This window comes from Pelobates fuscus, chromosome 5, assembly GCF_036172605.1.
Source record: "Pelobates fuscus isolate aPelFus1 chromosome 5, aPelFus1.pri, whole genome shotgun sequence".
In the NCBI taxonomy this organism is placed as follows: domain Eukaryota; kingdom Metazoa; phylum Chordata; class Amphibia; order Anura; family Pelobatidae; genus Pelobates; species Pelobates fuscus.
In genome coordinates, this window is record NC_086321.1 from 364,741,574 (window position 1) to 364,767,086 (window position 25,513).

General features: G+C 40.4%; 1 protein-coding gene across 1 annotated transcript in view; it reads left to right on the forward strand.

Moving 5' to 3' along the window:
• SHISA6 (shisa family member 6) overlaps window positions 1-25,513 on the forward strand; it is a 229,426-nt gene that overhangs the window by 36,225 nt on the left and 167,688 nt on the right. The window contains exon 4 of the mRNA XM_063456057.1: window positions 22,724-22,786. Within this exon, the coding sequence (XP_063312127.1) occupies window positions 22,724-22,786 (63 nt within the window). The remainder of the gene's footprint in view (window positions 1-22,723; window positions 22,787-25,513) is intronic.

Here is a 25,513-nt window from a genome sequence, read left to right on the forward strand (position 1 = left end):
TGTGCATTTGCAACAGACAAATTGTGAAAGAAATTTATTTGCATCAGATGCCAGCCAGAATGTGCCACTGTAGCCTTGCATTAATGAAAATAAAACACACTTTTTTTGTTTTGTTTATTTAACTCTCTATTAGAATATACCTTTTGTGACAGTTCCCTTTTAACAACGACTATAACAATTAACACACATGGTGTTAGCAGGCGGCAGTATCATTTAAAATAGCGGAGTAGAAAGCTAAAAGATATTGTGAAAATATAAGATTTTACAGGAAGGGTAGTAGATACTCGGAAACGCCTTTCAGTGGAAGCAGTAATGGCTAATAGCAATATAAATATTGTATTAGATACCTACATTAGCCTATCAGAGTAAAGGCTAACAGTCGGATCTAACCTACACCATTCACCTGTCGTGTGATTACCTGGAGAATGCCTATTTAATCGAATTCTAAAATGTATTTGGAGACTATTGTCAGGGTCATGCAGGATTTAAATTTTAGTCCAATCTATTCTTATTCTTTTCCTTATTTCTTTCTTTCCATACCCCTTCTCTCGTTTTCTTGTCATCCTGTCTTTAAATTCAAGGACATTCTACTTTGTGTATTTTTTATAAACAGTTTTTATTGTTTACGTGAAGGTATTTTGTTTATCACATGTTTGAGCCATGGGATTCCGTCATATTAATCTTAAGTCCCATGACCGGGCGTTCTTTCATCATCCTTAGACATGTCCTGTTTTCATAGCTTCAGCCATCTGGTAGATCTCTAACGAACGCTGCCAAGGGATTCACAGTTTCTCTAGCTCAATCAAGAACATCTTCTCCCGCTCACAATCCTGAGTCACAAAGATGAAAGCGCGTAAGATTTAATCAGGCTTCTATGCTACCAGTAATGAGTACAACAGTGTGTAATAATACAGGCATATGGTAACTAGTGCTGAACAGCTTATCTCATCTCCCAAATATCCTCTCCGTGCACTTTATGTTAAAGAACATCTAGCAAGGGGAGTGTGGGGTAAGCACATTGCTATAAATCATCAGGTGTCCTATACGCCTTATTCAAACAAGGAATCATTATTAAAATGTTTAAAATGTTTAACTTTACTAGTTAAACTAGTAAAACTGTATCCGTTAGGTGTTCTCACTTTTGCAGCGACTCTAAGCACTGGGATAAAGTCGTATTCATCCACATCAGATCTCCACGCTGGAGAAAGCCACTAAAAACCCTTTTATTACCACGATTGTCTAAAATCTTCCAGTATTTTTTTATTTTAATATTTTTTTTATCTCTACATAACATTTTGACAAAAAACTAACGAATGGCAACATTGGCTTCCTAGCACTATTTAAGCTCTGCAATAAAATTCTAGTGCTTTGAGAATTTGTTTAATTTAATAATCGTGTGACTGGTGTACTTTAATTGTTTAGGTGGTGGTGGTGTGTTTTTTTTTGTTTTGTTTTTTTCTTAAATCTGGAAGCAATGTAAATTGCCTTCTCTATAACAAAAATTTTTTGTGACCTCCTTGTTTTTAAATCCTGCACGGAATGTAGCGAAGCAGAACATTTTAATGTGCTTTGTAACGGATGTAGGACTTCATTTTAATACAAAAAAATAGGGTGATGGTTTATGATCCTAATGAAGTATTTACTAGCGAACATCTGCAAGAAGCCTAATGTTTCACAGCCTGGGAATCATTAACGACTTGATTTATGCACATTAATTATTTTACAAGACTAATTGCACTGATCCATCAAAAGTGAGAATTACCTGCTTGTCGCCATCCGATTTCTGGGAGCGGTATTTTTCAGGTGAAAGAGGATAATGTACAGGAGCACATGTAGCTAAAAGATAAGCGACAACGCGTTTGTGCTCTAAAAGTCATCAAACAAGCATGATTCATATTTGTCAAAAATACCACACTGCCTTGTCATGTCTGCATGGAGATAGCGTACCTGACATTTTCTCACCATTTCTGGGTTACGTGGCGTGTAAACCTGGAATTAAACAGGAGTTGCCAGTAGAGTTGCTGGATAGCAAAAAACACCAAGGTCTTCAGTCCAAGGATAATTATTTTTTTGGCCCATCCCACCATGGAGTTGTTGTGCTATGGGTAGCAAATAATTGTTGGGGTTGTAGTTTTATAACAGATGACTTAAAGCTTTGGGCCACTCTTGACCTACCACTGTGTATATCTGCGTAGGAATTAAATTGAATCGGGATGGAGGGATCCTTTCATAACAAACTCAACGTTCGTGTTGAGCATACATTTAAACATGCAGTTTTGTAAAAGTGATACACTGTCATTGCAGAGACTATCAATAGAATGGGATGTATTTGAACATATTTGAGCTACCAAAATTCACCTTTTAGAATGAAATTTATTTCAAAACCTCAATAATTCAAGAAAGATACACAGATAAGCCACACCATTATGTGTACATCCCCCCTCGTGCTGCCAAAACAGCTCAGATGCGCTGAGGCATGGACTTCACAAGACCTCTGAACATGTCCTGTGGAATCAAATTGTGAGGTGAGGCCTCCATGGATCGGATTTGTTTTTGAAGCACATTCCACAGATGCTCAATTGGATTGAGATCTGGATATTTAGAGGCCAAGACAATGCCTTGTCATGTTCCTCAAACCATTCCTGAAAAGTTTTTGCAGTTTGTCAGGGTGCATTATCCGGCAGAAAGAGGACATTGGCATCAGAGAACACCTTTGCAATTTCACTGTGTACGTCGTCTGCAACAATCCCTAGGCAGGTGGTAGGTGTCAAAATAGCATTCACATGAATGCCAGGACCCAAGGTTTCCCCACAGAACATTGGCCAGCTCATAACCCTGCCTTCTTCTCCTAGTGCATCCTGCTGACATTTTTTTTTCTAGGTAAATGACACACACCCAGCCATCCCTCTGATCTAAAAGAAAACATGATTAATCAGACCATCAACCTTCTTTCATTGCTCCATGGTCACCTCCTGAGGCTCACGTCCCAATTGAAGGTGCTTTTGGCTGTGGACAGGAATCATCATGGGTACTCTGACTGATGCACTGTGTGTTCTGACACCTTTCTGTCATGGCCAGCATTACGTTTTTTCAGAAATTTAAGCTACAGTAGCTCCTCAGTGTGATCGGACCAAGAAAGCCTAGTTTTACTCCCCATGTGCATCATTGAGCCTTCGTCACCCATGACCCTGATGCTGGTTCACCGGTTGTCCTTCCTTGCACCAGATTTGGTCGGAACTAAACGCTGCATACCAGGAACACCCCACAAGACTTGCCATTTTGAGATGCTCTGACCCAGCCGTAAAGCCATCACTATTTGGCCCTTCTCAAAGTCACTCAGATCTTTTTGCTTGCCCATTTCGTTCTGCTTCCAACACATTTGTTCATTTGCTGCCAAATATATTCCACCCCTTGACAGGTGCCATTGTAACAATATATTTAATGTTATTCCTTTCACCTCTAAGTGGTTTTAATGTTGTAGCTGATCAGTGTCTGCACACATGGCAATTTTAATATAAATACATGCATGCAAGATGCCAAAATACCAGAGGAAAAGGCTGTATTGCTTCAGACCTACTTAATAGAGGTAAACTCTCGAAAGCTTGTTTTTAAATGTTATGTTAGTCCAATAAAAAAAAATATTATTCTATCTATCAAGTCTTTCCACTGCATCTTTAAAATCTGACTCCTTTAAAATCTATGCTGTTGGTTTTCTCATCTTTTCTCATCTTTCTTAAGCAGTTAACGTGATTTTAAATGTACACCACCATAACTGGGGAGAGAGGGTACTTCTCTTAACCCCCTCCCCTGAGATTATCAGGGCTGATTCTTCCTACACCCATAACTGTGTACTGCACTACCCTATAGCATCTCTCTAATACCTCCTCTGCTCATTATGTTCTAAGCTCTATCATTGCCTGTTCTGGCCCGTGTGTTGTGCATTACTTTGCAATCATCCTTTCTCTCCAGTTACAGATATCGGATAGGAGCTCAGAGGCTTTAACATGCTGCCGGTCTCCTTACAGTCTTACATTTAATTAATCTCTGACCCCAGCATATTGTACATCCACATTATAAAATGTAACTGCTGTGTGCCAAGCCTTCTCATTATCTGACTGAACCCTTATTCCTGGGGGTATCTCTGGAGAGACTGCATCTTAAACACTCTTGCGTTCCCACACAAAATTCAATATACACCGATCACTCTGCCTGAGATGCACACACGATTTGCACTTATTCCCGTGCATGCACACAGATCGCTTTAGCTTCTGTGTATGGAATACAGTGTGCTGAATTTGGTGCGTGTACACAGGCTGCCATGAATTTCAAGCACGCAAGCAAAGTGCGCTAAATGTAGTGCATGCACACACGGAGGCGGTGCTGATTTGATGCACTCATGCAAGCTGTGCTAAATTAGGTGCATCCACGCAGGCTGCACATAATGTTGTGTACACAAGCAAGTCATGTTAAATCTGGTGCATGCACACGTAGACTGCCCACAGAGTGCTCAGACTGTTAGACAAGCACATGTCATGCTGAATCTTATGCAGGCACAGATCTCACTGGTTCTGAGGCATACGCACAGATCGCTGTATCTGACGTACACAAGATCACATTAAGATGACGTGGACGGGGTTTGCACAGAGCACAAAAACATGACTGTGCCTCACTCTGTTTTAGAAAACTGCGTGCAATGTTTGTATTTTACATTTTCCAAATCTCTGCATGACTTGCAAATAATGCTTACAGAGAGGTGCTGGGCTCTGAGTTTCAGACCGTCCTCATTATAATTCTCCTAATGCACTGTCGTCTAACTTAGACAAATGGGGATTTGCTTTCCCTGATCTGAAGATTGGTAATGGAAAGCGCTGTGATTCGCTGTCTGTCTCCGATTCCAGTTGTAACTTTTCTTTGTAATCAATATATGTCACCAGCAGCCACTGATGTAATTCTGGTTGCGGGGGGCCCCTGCAACTTCTGCTGCATAGGTTCCCAGACATGTACCCTTCAAACATAAAAAGAAGTACGTTATTTACTATTGCCCCTTCCTGTATGAAACATTGTTCCTGGTGGTCTTCCTGTATATTAGAAACAGAGGTATGTGTTTGCACTGACAAAGTCCATAATCAGGAAAGTTGTTAGGACCTAGCACTGTAGACCCTTTCAAGTTGTCCTAAATAACAAATAATTTGCCTGATTCGAGGGACCATGCTCCCAATGGGAAGCAACATTGCTTTATATTCCTTTATATACTCTGTATCCTCGTAAAGTTGTGAGCTGAGCTTTTTGGTGAGCAGGATATTGGGACAGGGATCACAAATCAGGACTGCCCATATGATTTTAAAGAACTGCTTTCCCTATAGCAATGCCATGTATAATTGTAATCCAAATGATTTAACCCCCATTGAAAATCGGATTTATTGTCAGAATTTGCAGACTTCCAGCTGTTTGCAATGAACAAATCAAACAAAAGTAATTAAAATAGATCAACACAATTAATGCTTCAAGTGGTTTTCCCAAATATAACTGAAAATGCAACTTGGATCACTTCTCCAGTCTCAAAATTATTCAATCCCATCATGGCAAGCATCTTTAGTTCTTCGTAGAGCACCGTTTTGCTGTTATAACCTTCTGTAAACGAGATGCATAGCCAGACACCAGCTTCTGGCAGCGTTCCTAATGAATCTTAGCCCATTGCTCATATGCAATGGCCTCCAGTTCAGAAATATTCTTGGGTTTGCGTGCTGCAAGTCCCTTCTTCAAATCCTACCAGAGATTTGCTATGGGGTTCAAGTCAGGTGACTGTGATGGCCACTCTGCAACCAAGCCTTGGTGGAATTTGAGGTATCTTTGAGATCATTGTCATGTTAGAAGGTCCCATGCTTCAGCTAGCTCCCAGACAGCATTACTTTTTCTTCTAGAATTTCCTGATACTTCAATGAAGTATGCATAGCAGCCCCAGAGCATCACGAGCCACCATCATGCTTAACTGTAGCTAGAGTGTTCTTTTTGGCGTATGCTTAATTCTTCTTCCTCCAGACATACTGCTGATCCACAGGGCCACAAAGTTCCAGTTTTGTTGCATTGCTCCACAGAACAGAAGCCCCAAACTTCTGTGGCTTTTTAAAAAAATATGATTGGAGCTGACCTTTCTTGTGCTTTTGGGTGAGTAGTGGTGTACATCTTGAACTTCTGCCATGGAGACCTTCTGTGTATAGCACGCACCTTTCTGTGCTCACTGAAACCTCAGTGCTTGTTGCCACCAAGTCTTGCTGCAGGTCTTTTGCAGTCACTCAAAAGTTTTTCACAACCCGTTTCCTCAAACATCTGGTTGCAGCCATTGATAGCTTCCCTTTTCTGCCCCGTCCAGGTAGTGTAAACCTTGTTCCTTCAACTTTGAACTTGCAAACTGTGCTTCAGACAGTGTCTTGAAGAACAAAGGCACTGACTGGCCTTTGCTATCTTTTTGTATCCTATTCCTTGTTTGTGAAGGGCAATTCTTTTAACTTTGTGGAACATTCTTTTGATTTAGCAATATTTCTAAATGTGATACTCCACAAACTCCTAGCCAGTTCAGGTATTTCAAGTGTTTCAGCTCAAACACACCTGGTGCGACTAATGAAGCCCTTGATTAGTTGCATTTGCTGTGGTTGAGTACCTGTTTTGCATATTGTGCTGTTGTGACGGATTCTATTCTGGGGGTTGAATAATTTTGAGACTGAAGAGGTCAATATTCGTTATGAGAAACCACATCATTCAGTCAAGCTATGTCAACTGCTTTCAATTTGTTTGATTTGTTCATTGCAAACCGCTGAAAGTCTGTAAATTTTGACAATAAACCTGATTTTCAATGGGGGGTAGAATAATTGTGATCACAACTGTAGTTGCTACGTGACTTAAGTGCTCCATTCATTTTGACTGGCACGATCATTTATCTGGATAATATGTATTTCTAAAATGCTGTACAATAATATAGACCAGGCATAGGCAACCTTCAGCACTGCAGATGTTTTGGACTACACCTCCCATGATGCTTTCCCAGCATTATGTGTGTAAGAGCATTATGAGGGATGTAGTCCACCACATCTGGAGTGCCGAAGGTTGCCTATCCCTGATATAGACCAATAGAATGTTCATGTATAGCATTTAAGTGTACTAAATGTCGCAATGGTTTTTCTTTGGTGACATGTCTACTAACATATGCCTGCAGACACAGGTCCGTATAAATCAGCTGATTTTAAAAGATGAAATAAACGTGTACAATAACGATCAAAGCAATGGTGCTTTTAAATCTAATAGTCTTAAATGCGGCTAAATTAGTAACTCGATAATTGCTGAACATTTGCACGTGCCCATCTCTCACAATTTATGTGCGTACAAAACAACGGAACCTCTTCATTAGAATGACCATACAGCCTCAATGGGTAGTTTGCATTTCGATTCATGCCAGGAGTAGCGGAATGAATCTTTTGTGTACATCCAGAGATACACAAAGTTTAATTTGCTAATCCCGCTATGCCTTTGATTCAGTACATTTGACTGCTTTTAACTGCAAAGTGTTTTCAAATTAAGAAGACTGCGACAAAGTACTTTTCTCATATCCCGTCACCTGTCAGATAGCGATGGTTTACACCGTTTATTTCCTTTTAAGACCGTTCAGCTCTGCGGTAAGGTGAGAGACAATTAAAGCAGTGTGTTTGCAGATGTAGGTGTTAATATTCATTATAGAGGTTTTTTTTTTTTTTCATCTTTCTTTTTCTAATTTCGTTGCTTTGTGCAGCCTTGTTCTTGCAGCCGATGGCGTTAATAATGTTGGGGTTTTGTCTGTGAAATCACAGTGACTTGAAAACGTAGTCTGTATGTTGGAGGTGAACTAGGTATTGTATACTTGTCATTGTTTTCATCCTTTATCGGGAAACGGGGTGCGATTAAAATGGAGAACAGGGGGACAGATCTGGATTCTGTCATTTTTATTAAGAAACTGGATCTTCTTGTTGGCAGACTGTTGTTTAGGGCTTTCGAGTAAGCTGTCAGAGAATACATGCATATTGTACAGAATTATACTATAGTCGGCAATTTACAAACCTTAATTTGATCATTTTATTGTTGCATTCAATAGAACCCTAATGCATCAAATCTATATTCTTGGATTAGTTGCAAATTATCACTTGGCTTCAGATATAATGGCATATTTTTTTTTATATCTCGCTCACCCGGGTCATACCCATGAGCTGTTTTTTTATGCTTTATCCTTCCCCCTTCTTTTATTTCTATCCTCATATTCACACTTTGCTTCTTTTCATTCACTTTCTCTCCCCTAATTATCTTTTCTTTCCCTCCTTTCATTTCCCACCCCCAAGTTTTTGATATTTGGAAAGAGTGACCTTTTAATATTTTATTTCTCACCTTATAACTATGGAAACTCTAATTTCACCACGGTAATAGCTAACGGTATGCTGTGATCGGAAATGAGCAGGTTGTGTGCTACTAATGCGTTCTCGCACACAGCACTTATTATTATCTTGGCTCTGCTTTTCATTTTCTAAACCCCGGTCTGTTTGATGCTGTTCAATGAAATGTGAAGAGAGACCGGCATGGGTCATTGGTATCCCCATCTTGCCATTTGGTACACGGTGCATTAGAAGGCCAAGACCTTTTGTATTTTGTGTAGAGAGCAGAGAATGCAGACTTCCAGCGGAGGAACGCACAGCAGAGCATATGAGTCACAGATGCTCTAAGTGCCTTGGCTATGAGTCTGACACCCTAGGAAGGTGTAGAATTATTGATCCATGTCAAAGTTTTAGCTTCAAAAGGATGTCAGAGGATTCATCACAAACCCTTTAGTTCTCTGCAGGAATATTGAAGTGCTTTGGAGAGAGGCACCAAGGATTGCTTCCCGTCTGTGGCATCACACAGAACACAAGATCCCTCAAAACCTGCTAAATTAATGCGGAAAAGCTGGCCAGACAAAGCCACTATGGGGTTAACCTAACTGGGCACTGATAGTCATTTCTGTTTTACAGAAACTGACTCAAAGAGTTTTAGTGTTGAGATTTTTCAAAAAAGAGTGGACTCAACAGAAGAAAAGGTGTTTGAACCAACTGTGACACTTTGGACCTGTAGGGGGAATTATGGAAATGTTCATGTGCACAAATGGGGCTTTTCATGAAGAATTGAAGAAATATCGAATTCATGCAGAATGATTGATCTTCCCATTTCTTAGGTGTTCTTAACTAGCCAAAAATAGACACGCTATGATGGTCTTTTATTCATTCAATATCTGGCCATAGAAGAGGAGTTGACTCCTTTTGAGTATTAGAACCCAGGCCAAAAAATGTTTAATGTCCGTTACATGGCTAAAAAACCCCAACCGCCCCCCACACCTCCTATCCCTTCACAATCAATATTCTGCACAAATAAATGCTTGAACCTTTTTTGGTCATATAGAATCACTTTTATTTCATGTAATAGTGACAAGAGAGGGGGGGAAAAAAACTTTCTAAAATAATTCACATACCGTGAATTACAATTTGACAATTGGTTGCACAAATAAAGGAGAGATATACAAGTTATTACCTTGTATTGCCTGTCTTTCCAGATGTACTAAAGGTTCCTGAATAATTTACACAGAGCGACGGATCTCTCTTTCCGAAGCTCCAGCAGTTAGAATTTGTAGAATCTCTAAAATTACACACATAACATGCTAATGAGTCGTTACCAAATCTGCCCTTAAAGCGGAAGAGGATTATGATAAACTATTCAGACGTTTTCTACGTGACTATGACCTAAACTGTGGTTTGATGTTTTCGTCTAAGCCTTTGTAATAGATCGGACAATCTGATTATACACGCAAGAGGAAGAATTTGTACAATTACATATTTTCTTGATATTCTTGGACACACGGTTCCAACATCATGTCTTGGGTATGTATATAATTGGACCAACTGGTGTCCTTTCGTTTTTTAGCTATGACTTCAACCAGAAGTTTCCAGTACCTGCTGGTCAATCATACACATCAACTTTGGAATTTCTTGTCAATTTTAAGATGGTCAGCTTGTTGTTGTGAAGCCAGATCCTCCGTTCCAAAATGTTAGAAATGCGCAAGTTATAGATTTGTGTGATTGTCTCCATTGCTGAGCTGCATGGCCTACATTCTGTTATTTTTAACTACTTGACGGACATGTCCTTTCCAGTATAATTTGTTGGTATTACTGGAAGCTGTCTGATCCCAAGGCTTTTTTGTTTGCAGTTCAATTTTTTACACGACCATTCTTTATGGTTGGCATAGGTATGTTTTGTTATTGCGGAACCCATTGATCTACAGTTAAAGGACCACTATAGGCACCCAAAACACTTCAGCTTAATGAAGTGGTCTGGGTGCCAGGTCTATCTAGGATTAACCCTTTCTGCTGTAAACATAGCAGTTTCAGAGAAACTGCTATGTTTACTTTAGGGTTAATCCAGTCTCTAGTGGCTGTCTCATTGACAGCCGCTAGAGGCGCTTGCGTGCTTCTCACTGTGAAAATCACAGTGAGAAGACGCCAGCATCCATAGGAAAGCATTGAGAATGCTTTCCTATGAGACTTGCTGAATACGCGCGCGGCTCTTGGCGGGAGGGGGACCCTGAGGGTGGGGGCACCCTTAGGGCACTATAATGCCAGGAAAACGAGTATGTTTTCCTGGCACTATAGTGGTCCTTTTAATATACCTCCAACAGTATCCTGAATCATAAAGGTGACCTTTGGAAAACTTTTGTATGGATTATCTATTTTTTTGGTGCCGTTTTCGGTTTTGCTTATGTAGAGGTATGTGCACAACTTATTCAGAGTGTACGTCACTGTATATTTGTGAATACTATCAAGTCAGAGCAATGTAGGAGAACGGTGATGAACGTTATATCCCAGGGTTCCTTTTGATACTATAGGTTTGAAACCCTGCCTGCAAATTAGAAATGTTGTGGCACATACGGTACGTGTAGTTTTGCTTTGTGTATGCATAGTGAAACTTAATGTCCTCTTGCCTTGCAGCACACTGTTTTTTAGATAAGTGCTACATTCCAATTCCGATCGATTTTGTTTGTAATATAAATGGAAATTCTAATCTGAAATCATGAAATTAATAGAGGGATTTTGTTTTTAGCTAATCAATTCCTTAAAGGGTTACTGCAAGCACCCTGACCGTTTCAGTGGCTTGAAGTGGTTATGGTGCCTAGAGACTGTATGTGCAGTGTTTTTTTTTTTTTTTTTTTTGGAAACACTGCACATACAGAGATCAACCCTGAATCCATCTCCTGCAGCGTCACAATGGAAGACCTCAAATGATGGCACGGGCCGCCCCATGTCGAGTTTTAGCCTCTAATTTTGTATTTTTATTTTTTGCACAGAAAGGGTTCATACAACCAAAACCAGTGGTTTCTGAAATGCACAAGTCTGTTTTCTGTACTTCACTTGCATGGGCTGCAGAGAGGCAGAACAAGTGCCCCAGTTGTTAGATTTGAAAACTATCGAAGGACCCCCATTCATCAATTTAATTGGTTTACCTTGGATTTCACCTTTATTCTGAAATAAAAATTTACATCGAAAAGGGTTAATGTGCAAAAGCGGGGAGTGTGTTCCAAGCCACTTAAAATGTTTGAGAAATGTTTTTTTCGATACGTTTGCAGGTAGCAGAGGTTCGGTTCGCCACTTTAACTTTTCAGCATTGTGTTAATTTTTGTTCAGCTTGGGTAGCTTTCTCTGGGAAGAAATTGCTATTTGTAACGTGCTCCATATAACCTCTGTTTATGCGACATTTGCAGTAGTAAAGCACTCTGCAGGCTCTGTGAAAGCAGCGTTTGGCTCATATGTCAGTGATACATTTTTTTTAAAAAAAAATAAAATAAAATATGGAAAAAAATCAGCTAGGTTTTTAGAAGACAACTGAAAATATGTTTATTTATTTATTTTTTCTTCCCATTTCTGTCTTCAGAATAGAGATGTTTCTTGAATCTAAAGCAAGATGCGCAAGAACACAGGCTGATTTTGATAAATGAGGTCTCCAAACCGTCTAATTCTTCTCAAATCCTTTCCTGATTATTTTATTCTTTCAGAGCTCGTGCCGCAAACAGAATTATCAAAATAAATATGTTTTAATTAGCATTTTTATTTTTATTTTTTTTTAAGGTAGAAATGATTCATGATTCAATGAAGTCAACAAATGGCGTACAACACTTGCTGTTTTATATAAAGCCATAATCACAACACGGTAGAGGCAAACCAATGCCCTATAAGATCTTCTGATTGGTGGTATTACTACAACTTGTGATCTAATGAAAGAGTATTCTAATTTATTTACACAGAAGTGATAAATACATTTTAATAAAATAAAAAAATAAAAAAAGGCTATTTAGAAATACTGCCCCCCAGTTTTTGATCAATTCTCATCATAGAGGGCTATTCTTTCTGATGACCGAAAACTCTCCTGTAGGCTGTTCTTTTGCTCTTTGTCATACCAGCTACATGGTGTGCTGTAGTTGCTGGGATTCATTCCTCAGTATGTGTGCATGATTGTGCATTGTGAAGAGATGGTTTCCTTGGAAGTGTTCTCAAACAAGGAAAATCATCATGAGAACGAGTTCACGTATAAACTGATCCGTCTACCAAAGGGCGACTTCCACAACATTCTGATAACTGTTTCCAGGATACCATACCTTACTATGGTGGCTGTAAAAAGTTCCAGAAATCTTAAACTCAAAACCGAAACACACGGAACAAATATAACCTTATACAAATAGACCTTTTGAACATTGTTTTTTCTAAGTTTGTTTCCGTGTGACGTTACCTGTTAAACATTCAGTTTGCCTGAAGAGAAGCTGCTGTCTATGGTGCTGAACTTTCACTCTTCCAAGTTTCAAGACTTTTCGGCATCTATATTGCTTTTCTGTAAGGCCTCTTTGTAGCCTACCAACTAATCAGAGCACAGCTTATCGCACTGTACTCTTTACTTACTCCCTGAAAATGCGTCATGGCTAGACCAATGGTATTCCCTTCTACACAGGTAACAGAGCAACAGGTGTTCATAAATAAAGGGTAATTTAGAGAACTTAGAAATATCTTCTTCCTAAAAAAATTCCAACCATTCAAGCTCAGTTTGGCGTTTTCTTTTTTATTTTCCTTTCATGGTTGCCCTTGTCCCTGTCATTCACATGGACATTGTGTTGTCCTCTCCCATTGCACTGTAAGGGTGGCAGGTGGTTGGTTACAGCATCTTACTATATTTCCCTTTAGGGGGTTGTAAAATGTATGTGTAATGATATTGATGTTACAAAGTTTTGGAGTCCAGTAGCCAGATCAGCAATGTTTTCTGCCAGAGGTAGCCACTCGTTACCCAGGTGGTTGAGCCCCTGAGCCTTGAGTGGCCTTCTGGTCTTAAGCAGAGATGGGAGACTGGAACAGAGAGATGATAATCGTAGTGAGGCAAGCCGAGGTCAGTGGGAAAGAGAAGCAGCAAAGTCAAAACGGTCCAAAATCAGCAACAGGTAGGAGAAACAGGAACAAGCTTGATTAGAGAGTACAGGAACCACAATAATCTGGCAAAGGTACAGAGACAGGAGGTGGCTTTTATAGGCCAAGAACCAGACACATGACCAGACACAGCTGAAGAGACTTGTCACTGATACCAATGCTTATAGAGTCAAGGTAAGGAAGAGGTTTAGCAGCATGTAAACCAGGGTTCGAAACCCAGCAGAGTCAGTTCCTCACAGTATGTGTATGGGAGGCTTTAGTACCTAAATCAGTGATGGCTACCCTTGACACCATAAATTGTTTCTGGACTACATTTCCCTTTGATGCTCAGCTAGCTTTTAGAGTCTAAAAGCTAGCTGAGCATCATGGGAAATGTAATCCAGAACGATTTATGGTGTCAAGGTTAGCCATCACTGACCTAGATTGTGGTTCGCAGTGACCGATTTCAGATCCTAAAACCTGTTGGGACTAGTTACAAGTTTAGCACCTAAAGGCAGGTTTGAGGTGAGAACATTAATGATGTAAATGATAGTTGGAATTGAGAAGTATTAAAACTCTCTGGTTGGGTTGCAAGAGGATCTAAAAGAGGTGAGAAGATTTAGGACTTGTAGGCTGGTTAGAAGTGAGAGAGTTTAGGACCCAGCCAGCTTCTGTAGGTGCAAGGCTTTGTGGACTGTTTGGGGTATTAGAGAAAAGAAAATTATGGGGGGTATTAGGACCTGGCCTAGAGGCTGACGGCTGGCAAGGTGGCTTGGCAGAGTGAGACAGAGTAACTTACAGTATTGAACCTTGCCAGTAAGTGGCCGCTTCCAGGAAATGTCTTGCATTGCTTGTGACTGTCTAACGACTGACAGTATTCCTCCAGTCATGCCACTTACATAGTTACATAGTTACATAGCTGAAAAGTTCAGCCTTCCTCACATATGTTTTTTGCTGTTGATCCAAAAGAAGGCAAAAAAAACCCAGTTTTTTTGACAGAGCGCAATCTCTTGCTAGCCAGCCACATGCACAATTAAAACTCCTGCACTTGCAAATGTACGCCCACACCACCCACCCGGTCCTCGGGACTCTGAGGAGATTCCAGCCATGTGATTATTCACCCACTTGCTGACTGACATTTCAGTCTGCTGTGTGTCATGAGGTTGAAAGACAATAATTACAAACTTTGCAGCAGTTCTCTTCGAGCTGTGCTGCCAGGGGACGCAGGAGCTGAATGCAGATTAGGGATGCTTGGCTTGTTCATGCTACGTGTGTCACTAACTGGATTCCCGAGTCTGGAGGGTTCCAGGAGCCTATCCGGCTATGGAGATGTATCTCAAATTATTTCTCCTCTTCCTTGTATTGGGGTCATTTTAAGGTCACTTGACAAAGGCCCAACACATCATTAAATCTAGATAAGGTGCAGCTTGTATGGGATGACTAGGCATTAAATACTCCATACCACATTATTTTATTAAGTGGCAGAATCAGGCCTGTTTTTATTCAGTAACTGCGTAAGGGCCCAATGTTACATTATTTCAAGATGTCAGTCTGATCCCTTCTATCCATACGGGATGTTTGGTTTATCTGGGTTTGCCAGCTAGACAAAGCAATTGTATTTCAGAAAAGGATTGTTGTAAAACCAGTTTGTGACGAACCCATCTGTATAGACTTGTATTGCTGGTTCGTCTGTTTGCCTTGAGTTCGTGGATTTCCTGTCCGTATGCCCTTGTTCGTATGTTTTCTCTAGTACCGATTGAAACTACCGAACCAACGGCCACCCAGGAGAGGAGTGTGCGGCTTGTTAACACCTTGACCACAATTAGAACGTTGTGGTTAACCGCAAACACCTCTCCATTCCATTCGTACGGGTGGTCATCGTTCGTATGCCGAACACGAGGCGGCGGCCATTTTGGACACGAGGCGAATCAGCGGTGTTCGGTGCAAAACCTATGGATCTAAAAATGGACTCTTTATCTACCAAACACCGCTGGAGACGGCCGCCCCCCTTCTATTTCCTTGAGGCGTACGAACACCGGTCAGTTCAGGAGTTTCTCTAATTCGTATGGACTTACCCAGGTAGCCGTCCCATGGAGTCATTCGTATACCGAAGGACTTATGAGAGACTTTGACTCCATGGCGATTGGACTATGTACATCGGACCTGAGCGCTATTCGGTAGGAATATGCCCTCAGATCCAGGCTATCTGGGGATACGTTGCACGAACACTATATAATCGGTATTTCTGATTTTATGTATTTTATTGTATTTTTCTTATTATGTTTTAAAATGGCGATGGTCTCTATCCTCGGAGATAATTAGGTTTCTCCCTAATTATCTCCGGGATAGGAAAGAATGACTTATGGGTAAAATGGGAAGGGCTTGTATTGAAGCCACTGCGATTGGCTACTGTATAATATATTTTACAGTCTTCCACAAGGTCCCCTAGGGGAGTGTCTACCTTGTGGAGACCTGCATAAATACCGGGCAGGTAGCCCCCATTAAACACATTCCTGTTTGACCTTCAAGACGGAGCTTTGTCTCGGTTGTGGAGGGATTTACTATTGGGACAGCGTTTTCGTTTATTTCTAGCTGTCGAGGGATTTCGGATGAATTGCTGATCGGGAGTTGCCGTATTCGTATGCTCCGTTCGGGAGTTTTACAATCGGTTGGACTAAAATTGCATTTCTGGAGAAAGGGGATTATCGACTAAACGGCGGCTTCATTCCCCTGGCGGTGAGTGTCGTAACACAGTTGTTATATGGCCATAGACTACTGTTGGTCCTTACGGGGTTAATTCAAAATTACCAGCATATACTACTTTTAAATGCATTTTCCTCGGTCAAAATCACTGGCTACAGCTACTCTGCCTACACGAAAGCCAACACTGAGTTGAGCAATGCCTATAGACTGCAGGAAATCCGAGTCGGTCCATACAATGAAACTACATATAGTCCATGTTGCTCAGCTCTCAACATTGTGGAGCTTACATTGTGTTAGAATATCAACCAGTCAAAATAAAAATCCACAAGTTCTGAAACTTTGCCACACGATTGAGATGCCATCAGTGAAGTCATAAAATGGATTTCAGATGTATTATTATTATTATTTGGAATTCATGTAACAAGTAGGATTTTTTTTTTTTTTTTTTGCACAGGAAGCAAAAGCTAAAAAACTGCACCATTCATTTAGAGTGACCAATCCTGGTGACGTAGATTGGTGGTGTCTAGATTAGACTTCGTTGATTTTTTTTTTTTTATACTGCAATATAGAGGAGCAGTTTCTAAGGTTGCCAAAGGCAGTGCAATACAATCCGCAAAGTTCTTAATTGTTTTTTCAAACCTACAAAATAGTATTGATACTTAATCATGGGCCCCTGCCTGCTCACAAGGCATTACCTATAGACATCTTATGCAGCTGTGTAGAGACACAAACCAGCAGATGACATACGTGCAGGATTTGCAGGAAATAGTCTATTTTTTTTACACAGCACTTCTTGTACCTAGAATTGTTCTTCAAAGGTACCAGCGTATATTTAAAAGAACACTATAGGGTCAGGAACACAATCATGTTAAGCCCACAATCATGTTAAGCCCACAATCATGTTAAGCCCACAATCATGTTAAGCCCACAATCATGTTAAACCCACAATTTAGGTGGCTTGTCCTCCGTCAGCCCCCTTAAAAAGAATGAGCTAACCTCATTTCCAGCGCCGGACGGTTCCGCCAGCGCTGGCCCTGCCTCCGATCTGCCTCTTTAATCACATCATCAGGGAAAGCATTTGGATTGGCTAATATCGGCAAAGGCGCAGGATGGGTGCGGGGCCAAACACTGTTGAATCAATACATCTCTATGAGGAAAATAAGGCATCTTCATGCAGAGCGTGGAGATGCTGAACAGCAGTGCTGTCTGCTATGCAGCACTGCCCTTGGAAGCACCTCCACCGGCCATCTGAGGAGTTGAAAAGGCAGTGTTGGCATGAAAATGCCGGCATATAATGATTATACTCACCAGAACAACTACATTAAGCTGTAGTTGTTGTGGTGACTATAGTGTCCATTTAACCTTGCCAGTATATCTTGGATTTAATTGCACTAAATATTTGTCAACCAGTGACTAGCAGGCCAGATCTACAGCGGAAGGGTTATTCAATAATGTGTGAATTGTCAAAAAGATAGTTGGTGAATTTCAAATTCTATGCTACAATATCGGAACTGAAAACTGACTTTGGCGAATTATTATCCCTTATGGCTTTTGTGGCCTTAAGTTTAAATTCCTAGCAATTCACACTTTAGTGACTAACCCTATTTATAACAGCTGTCTAGTTTTAAATGCCGTAGGTGTAGGCGTATGTAGCAGATGGTATCAGGGCTGTCCTAAAAAATCTGTACTATTATTGCAATTCGTGTGTTATTTTTGTTCCTATGGTTAAAATGTATGTGGGATTCGTATAATTGTTCGGTAGTTTCCATTCGTACTCCATACGAATGTAAACTACCGAACCAATAGACCACCTCAGAGAGAAGTGTGTACCTTTATTAATCGTTCACACTTCTCTAACCGCAGGTTAATTGGTACTTTAGTGCGGTATCTGGGTGGCCGCTGTTCGGAATACGAACACGTGGCGGCGGCCATCTTACGCACGAAAATCTCAGCGGTGTTTGGTCGTCGAGTGTCTGGAACTCAAATCGGACACTCGATTACCCGAACACCGCTGAGACCTCCATAGCTCCGTAACTCCCGAACGGGAAGGCTAATCAGTCTCCCGTTCGGTAGTTTCAAAGTACCAAACAAGGGGATTCATACGAATCCAAGATTAATCGTGGATGGCAGTATTTAATGTGTATTTTACCTCCCAAACGAAGACCGACCGCAGGGCCAAATGGAACTATGGAACTCTTTTCGGATACCACCTCGTGTGCGGTCGGTCAAATTATACCCTCCACCTAACTCCCGAACCCCTGGACCGATCTGGGTGATTTTTGGATATGTTAGTCACCCAGATCAGGGCTACCAGGGGGTACCCCCTGGATTATTGTAACTACTTGTTTTAAGGTACATTCAGAACTGGGGGAAAACTACAGTATGTGTAATGGGATTAAGTGTCATACTGAGGGGAGGAGATGTGTGGGAGGTAACGGTTATACTATTGGATACTGTCCTGATTAATGTGAATCCCTCCCTTGCATGGGAGAATGCTTTATAAGGAGACTGTGTGGATTAAAAGTCAGTTCTACTCCTGATACTGTGTGTCGTCCAGTTATTGGGAAAGGTGATGGGATATCCTTGGATTATATTGCTGATTGTGCTGGTTACCCTGTTGGATTTATTACTTGTTCCTGCATCCCCTGGATATATTAGTGGAGTTAAGCTGTGAGAAATCAGCTCTCCGCTACAGCGTATTTACTGTTTTATTCTTAAGGTGCCTGCATTTCTACTGTTTCCCCTTAAGATGCTGGACAGCAACAACATGCCACTTACACCACATCTTCAAACTTGGTTACATTAATGCCTTTAGTTTTAACACTGCTGTGTCAAGATTTTTGGAGGTCCATGGAGGGGTCCATTGCTATTTCTGTAGTTTGCCTGATCTTTAGAACTGCCATGCCAATCAGCATTACTGCAAAATAAATACTAGTATTCCTATTGGTTAATAAGATCCTTTTACCCCAACAACTAGTGAAAGAGGCATGGGCAAAGTAACACATTAGTGCTTCACTTTGAGGGAAAACCAAGTTGATTCAGTAAAAGTTACTTAAATTCTCTTTGGTGATATCTTTAATTTCCATGGCAGGAATAAAAAGAAATGTCAGCCGCATTCTATCTCCTATAAGGCACCGCTACAATTAATTCCTTCTTCAGTAGAATTTCTGATCCACTGTGCTGATTTACAGGGAGTCTAGGCTGGAACAAACTTATTTTAATTAGGTCCCAAGGTGTCTCAAGTTAATAGACTCCAGTGAAGCAATAGTATCATAACGTTCAGTAACATTCCAAGTTTTAAAGGAACACTACAGTGTCTGGAACACAGCCATGTATTCCTGACACTATATTGTTAAACTAATTATTTAAGTGTCTTGTTGATCCTTGTATCGCATGGGAAAGGCTATTTTTCTCACCTTTTTTCCCACGGTGCTCCGGTGTGGCTACGGCTGGCTCCATGATCACCTTAGCCAATCCAGGGCTTTTCCAATGTTCTGTTTTATTCTTTCTTCATACCATGGCTGGCTACTTGCTTTGTATAATATGTATTTTCCTTTCCCTGATTAATTGCTGTCATTGGCATGTGTACGTACCGTTTTGTTAGACCTGGCATTCAGCATAGGAAAGCATTGGAAGGCTTGGATTGGGCATGCACGGCAAAGCACCATGCTGAGCACCCGTCAGCATCTCCTCATAGAGATGCATTGTATCAGTGCATCTCTATGGGGAATGTTCAGCGTATCCATGCAGAGCGTGGAGACGCTGAACGCTACTGGACAAAGTGGCATCTGTAAACCTCTAGTGGCAGTCTGAGAGACTGCCACTAGAGGTGTTACTGGGCAGCAATGTTATCACTGCCATTTCCCTGAAAAAGCAGTATTTACAGTGCTAACATTGCAGGGACACTCTATAGGCACCAGACCCGCTGCATTAAGCTGTAGTGGTTCTGGTGACTGTAGTGCCCCTTTGTAATAATATTTTCCTTTTCTGCAACTTGTACTGTCTTTCTCTTGTTGGCGATGACGTTGGCATCCATAGTCCTGGTTTTATTATTTAGCCTTACCATGGCTGACTACTCTTCACTTGCATACTAATGCATCACAAACACAGATTTGTCTGCATGCCTTGTATTAGAAATACTGTGTTCCTTCCCCCTTAACACTGCAGACCAACGAGTAATACGACACAAAACTTTAGAAAAATTAAAACCAAATGCAAAATTGTTGACTTACAAAAATAAATTCCCCATCTCTGCTATTGTCCCAGCGTGGCTCTTTTATCCTCAATTTTGCTATTTGGATTGGATTCCCTAAAAATCTGCATGTAAAGAATAATCCAGTAATTGGTGCTTTATAAATAATAATATTAAAGATCAATGTTGTTTTTTTAATGTAATTGTAGCTAGTTTGGTGTTTGGAGAGACCATGTGGGATATCATACCTGTTACTTGACTTGTGACTGTGCCCTGCTAGTTTTCCTGTTCTTTACCTATATTCAAACTCTGAACATAATGCGTATGTTGCTCTCCGTAAAGTTCTTTAAGTTAAATGTTATGTTTCTGTTCTTCCCCTTCAGATGGGAATTGGGGATTAGTATACATCAAACACCAATACATTCTTGTCCTAGGGGTTCTTCCATTCTTTTATTGCAGTTTGTTTCTGGTATCCCTGGAGAGATGGTCCTCCCCAAAAGGAATTTCACTGGTGCGTTGGTGATAACTCCTGACAGTTCTTGCCTTCTATAGGAAGCAAGGGATGTCAGGGGACCCACAGGGCCCCACAGGTGCCAGATTAAATATGTTTAAACATTTTTATATATTTTGCACACTGTTTAGTAGATTGACATAGTTAACTCATGTGCAGGCTTTATAACTACTTCATGTTCACAAAATAATTTGAGCGCAATATAGGTAACTAGTAGTGCGCACAAAGTAGTCAGCCTGCGTTGGAGAGATCCTCTTACCTTTCCAGGTACTCATCTCACTGTGGGCATATGGTAGGAGGATCTCTAGCCACGCTGACTGCTTCGTGTCTATGCTACAGTTGTCTCTTGCGAACAGTTTGCAATTCTGGTTACAGTTAAATGAAATTCACTGTTTAGTGAATAAACCTTTTTTGAAGCTTATTTACCTACTGCTATTATTGTAGCTTCATTCACATCAAATCACAGCTCTCTTGTATTTGACGTTTTTTCAAAAAAGAATTTGCATTATTAAATTGTTCACAAACGATTCAATAAAATATTTAAAAGTGCACCTGCCTTGCATTTGGAAAATGTGACACTGTAGTTATTAAATTGCATTTTGTCACTGTACAAGCCAAATTCGTTTCACGTGTGTGTGTGTGTATACAATGTATTGTTATTGTAGGATTATAGCTTAGATGTGTATGTTTTGGGATCTAGAGAAGCATAGTCGGGCACCTGGAGTGTGTATGCACTTTGCACTCTGGGAGATTTTGGATAAATATACAATACACTGTACAGGCAAGAAAAGTACTTTTAGGTCAGTATGCTATTTTTATGAATAGGATTAGCAGTTATTTTGTAACTTGGGTCGCGTTGACTTTAGCACCTGTTAGCAGAGTTATCAGAGTCCCTAAATAAAACCAAAAATAACGCAGTGAATTCAGGATGTCCTTGTGAACCAGTGTCCTTTTATTTAGGTGCCAAAGTGTATAAATCCATGATTGGACCGCTGCAGTTGTTTTTATAAAGACTGTTTCAGCGCTTAAAACTTTGCTTTTGGGCACTTAAATAAAGGGACAATGCTTTAATTTTAAATGTGTACTGGTTTGGGCGGAACCAGATTCTTTGCACCCTTACAAAGGTGGTAGGTGCTTTCCCCTTTTTTTTTTTTGCTTGCTACTCCCTGTGTCTGAAAGGATGGCTGTGTAATGCTTACTCAGTTCTCTGGCACTGAAAGGGTTTCGCCAGTACCCACCTATCTGAAGATGCCGCTTCTTCCTGATAAGCCTGAATTTGTAGCTGGCTCAGGGGACCACAGGTCCAGCTGCAGACCTGCAAGGCCATTTTACTCTCTAGGGATATCTCTCAGCCCGATCATTAAGTAGAGTGGTGTAAAGGCTAATACAATGCAGCGCTGCAAACCACACTCATTATTATATTCCAGTATCTGCAACCGTGTGAGTGTGTACACACAAAGTCTGGTATTTGGAAAACGCTAAAGTGCATACATTTTACTTTATTTTTTTCAGCTGCTTTTTGTAGGCTTCCGGTTTACGTCCAACCATTTGACCCTATAAATGCCAGATGGTACAAGCCTCTGGCACTCCTGGAGTTTAGTTTTTACTGCAAGCGCGTGAGGCGAGTGACATCAATTTGTGACATCGTGGTGGATTTAACAAAACACTTAAATGTCCATTAGAAACCAAGTTTCTGTGTACTAACCAAGTGATTTTCAAACAGGGGTCTTACTTTAACGTGCAGAGTTCTCACCAGGGACCTCACAAAATCTAGATCTTCATTTTTTTTGCACATCTCTTGACACCCTACTTGGGGCCTGGTTTTTCTCTTTGCAGCCTCTCGCCGTTTCTCGGACGTGCCCACGAACATGGAGCCACCGGGCCACCTGAACACAATAGGTATAATGACTGTGCTTCCACTGTGGTGGCCGCTTTCTGTGCTTAATGTGGCTCTGTTTAATTTTGTGCGTCTCCATGTGTTACGGTCAATGTAATTTATTTTTTTGTCCGAGACCCAGTTATAGCCTTCCACAAATCCCGGTCTTATTTGCAGATCAAGAGGCTGAATTAAGTTCCTCACTGTGCCAATTCTCTTTTTCATTATGTAATTGACTTAATAAGGTGAAGAGAAAAAAAAGGGGGGGGGGGGGGGGGAGAAAAACTAAATGTTGCAGTTTCCAGGGTAACCTCATCTCTTCATGCAGAATAAAGAGAACATCTGGTCCCTTTAACGCTCTGAGTGCCTGACCGTGTGTACTTCAAGCCCAGGCAGTAAAAAGGGTCATATGTTGCTGTGGATCACAGTTTGCAGTATGTTGTGAGTTTTGTATATAAATTTAGCACTGGTTCTGTTTGTGTCCGTATGCTATGCATCTGCTGTTTTTACGAATTTGTCTAATTTGTTGTATCTTGGAAATTTGACTTCCCAGGGTAAAAATTGCTAAATTTTTACCTGCTGTCTCCAAAAGTGACTGCTTTTGTGATCTGTTTTGTTGTGTTTTGTCATTGACCGATTTTTCTACAGATTCAGTTATTATATATAATCTGTATAATGAAGGTTGTCTATAAAGGGCATTTATGTGGCTATAAAAAGTAGAGCACATGGTAAAATGTATCCACATTTAGAACTATGCCCCAGAATCTATAACTTTCTTAAGGAAGGTCATTTATTAACACAAAACCAGTGCTATTGTGGGTGCAAATTGATAAATGCTTATATAATTGTATTCATCTCCATGGTAATTGCTCTATATTTAGAACTATTGCCCCTGAATTGCACCTGTTTTTGACCTTTTGCAGAGCATATTCTCCAGAAAAGCTAGTTTTATAAATCCTGCCCGTTCTTTTTAGCAAAGAGGTTGTGAAATCCATTGCAGAATCCCCCTCGGACTGCTCAGTCTCCTCTATTCTTTCTACTCTGGAACCCCACTCAAAGTGAGTTTTAAATTTAAAGGAACACTATAGGGTCAGGAACACAAACATGTGTACCTGACCGTATAGTGTTAAAACCACCATCTAGCCCCCTTTGGGCCCCCCTTGCCTCAATAAATATAGTAAAATCTTACTTGTATTCAAGTCTGCAGCTGCTGCCCCTGATCTGCCAGCTTGGCTGACATCATCAGAAGTGATTCTCTGAGCCAATCACAATGCTTTCCCTTAGGATTAGCTGAGACTGTCAAGTAGGCAGATCGGGGGCAGAGCCAGCACAAATCAAACAAAGCCCTGACCAATCAGCTTCTACTCATAGAGATACATTGAATCAATGCATCTTTATGAAGTAAGTTCAGTGTCTCCATGCAGAGGGTGAAGACACTGAATGACAGTCACACTGTGCGGCACTGCCCCAGGAAGCATAGTAGCCATCTGAGCAGTGGCCAGTAGAGGTATCCCTAGGCTGTAATGTAAACACTGCATTTTCTCTGAAAAGACAGTGTTTACAGCAAAAAGCCTAAAGGGAATGATTCTACTCACCAGAACAAGTACAATAAGCTGAAGTTGTTCTGGTGTCTTTAGTGTCCCTTTAAGGCCAAAATAGCCAAACTGAAACATTCTCCAAGTCAGCTTCTTCTATTTCTGCTACTTTGGCCTTACATTTGAAATTTACTTTGAATTCCCAACCATTATCAATTTATTAAATGACCCTGATAGAGTCAAATTGTTTCGCACCTTGGTGTACTGACCCCTCTGTGGGGTTATCCAATGAGCCTCCAGTTCTGGGACTTGACAGCCGTTCACAGAAACCCCCAACATTTGCATCGTTCCATATGGCCTATTTAGAAGTAGCAATCAGATTATGTCAGAAGGAACACAGAAACTTGTCATCTCTCTCCCGGAAACTGAAACCTGTCGCTGTTTCCTTCCATAATATGCCTTATATATTTATATATCGTGAATAACACAGTGTGTGCTGCAGGTTTCCATGGCAATTTCTATTCATTAAACCCATATTACTTTTTTCTGTCACACATTAAAATAAGCTTCATCTCCTGTCAACATAGGCCTTGTGTTTATTTGATCAGTTTTTGCATTCTGTGTTGTATGATAAAAAAAACGTTTCTGCTTTTTTTTTTTTTTTTTTTTCGTGTGTATTTGTTCAAACACATAATGTTTTTTCTGTTTATTGTTTTAAGTTATTATTTTACTTTTACAGTCTGGCTGTTTCTCAGAGTAATTGTTGTGACATCTTTCTTACTTTTCAGCAAAGGGAGCTTAGTAATACTGGAATCCAAATTTTGCACCTAAATTCAATAAATGGGGTAATCCCGCAGCAACATTCCGTTGGTTCCCATGGTGATTGCTTCATGTATAGAACTTTGGCCCAGAATTGCTTTCCTCCATAACTCCTAATAAATTCTATTTACCGTACCTTAAATATAATTTATAATTCCATCATTATGCCACCTACAAATGTTATAAAATAAAAAAAGAACAAAAAATAAATAAATAAAACACACATTCAAATGAAAATCTAAAACTTGTCAGACTGAATTATGTTGTTTACCAATAAACATTTCAGTTATGATTTCATCATGACATAGAACCTTTTGAAAGGGTTTTGCAATACAAAACACTATATATATATATATATATATATATATATATATATATATATACTTACACCAAGTA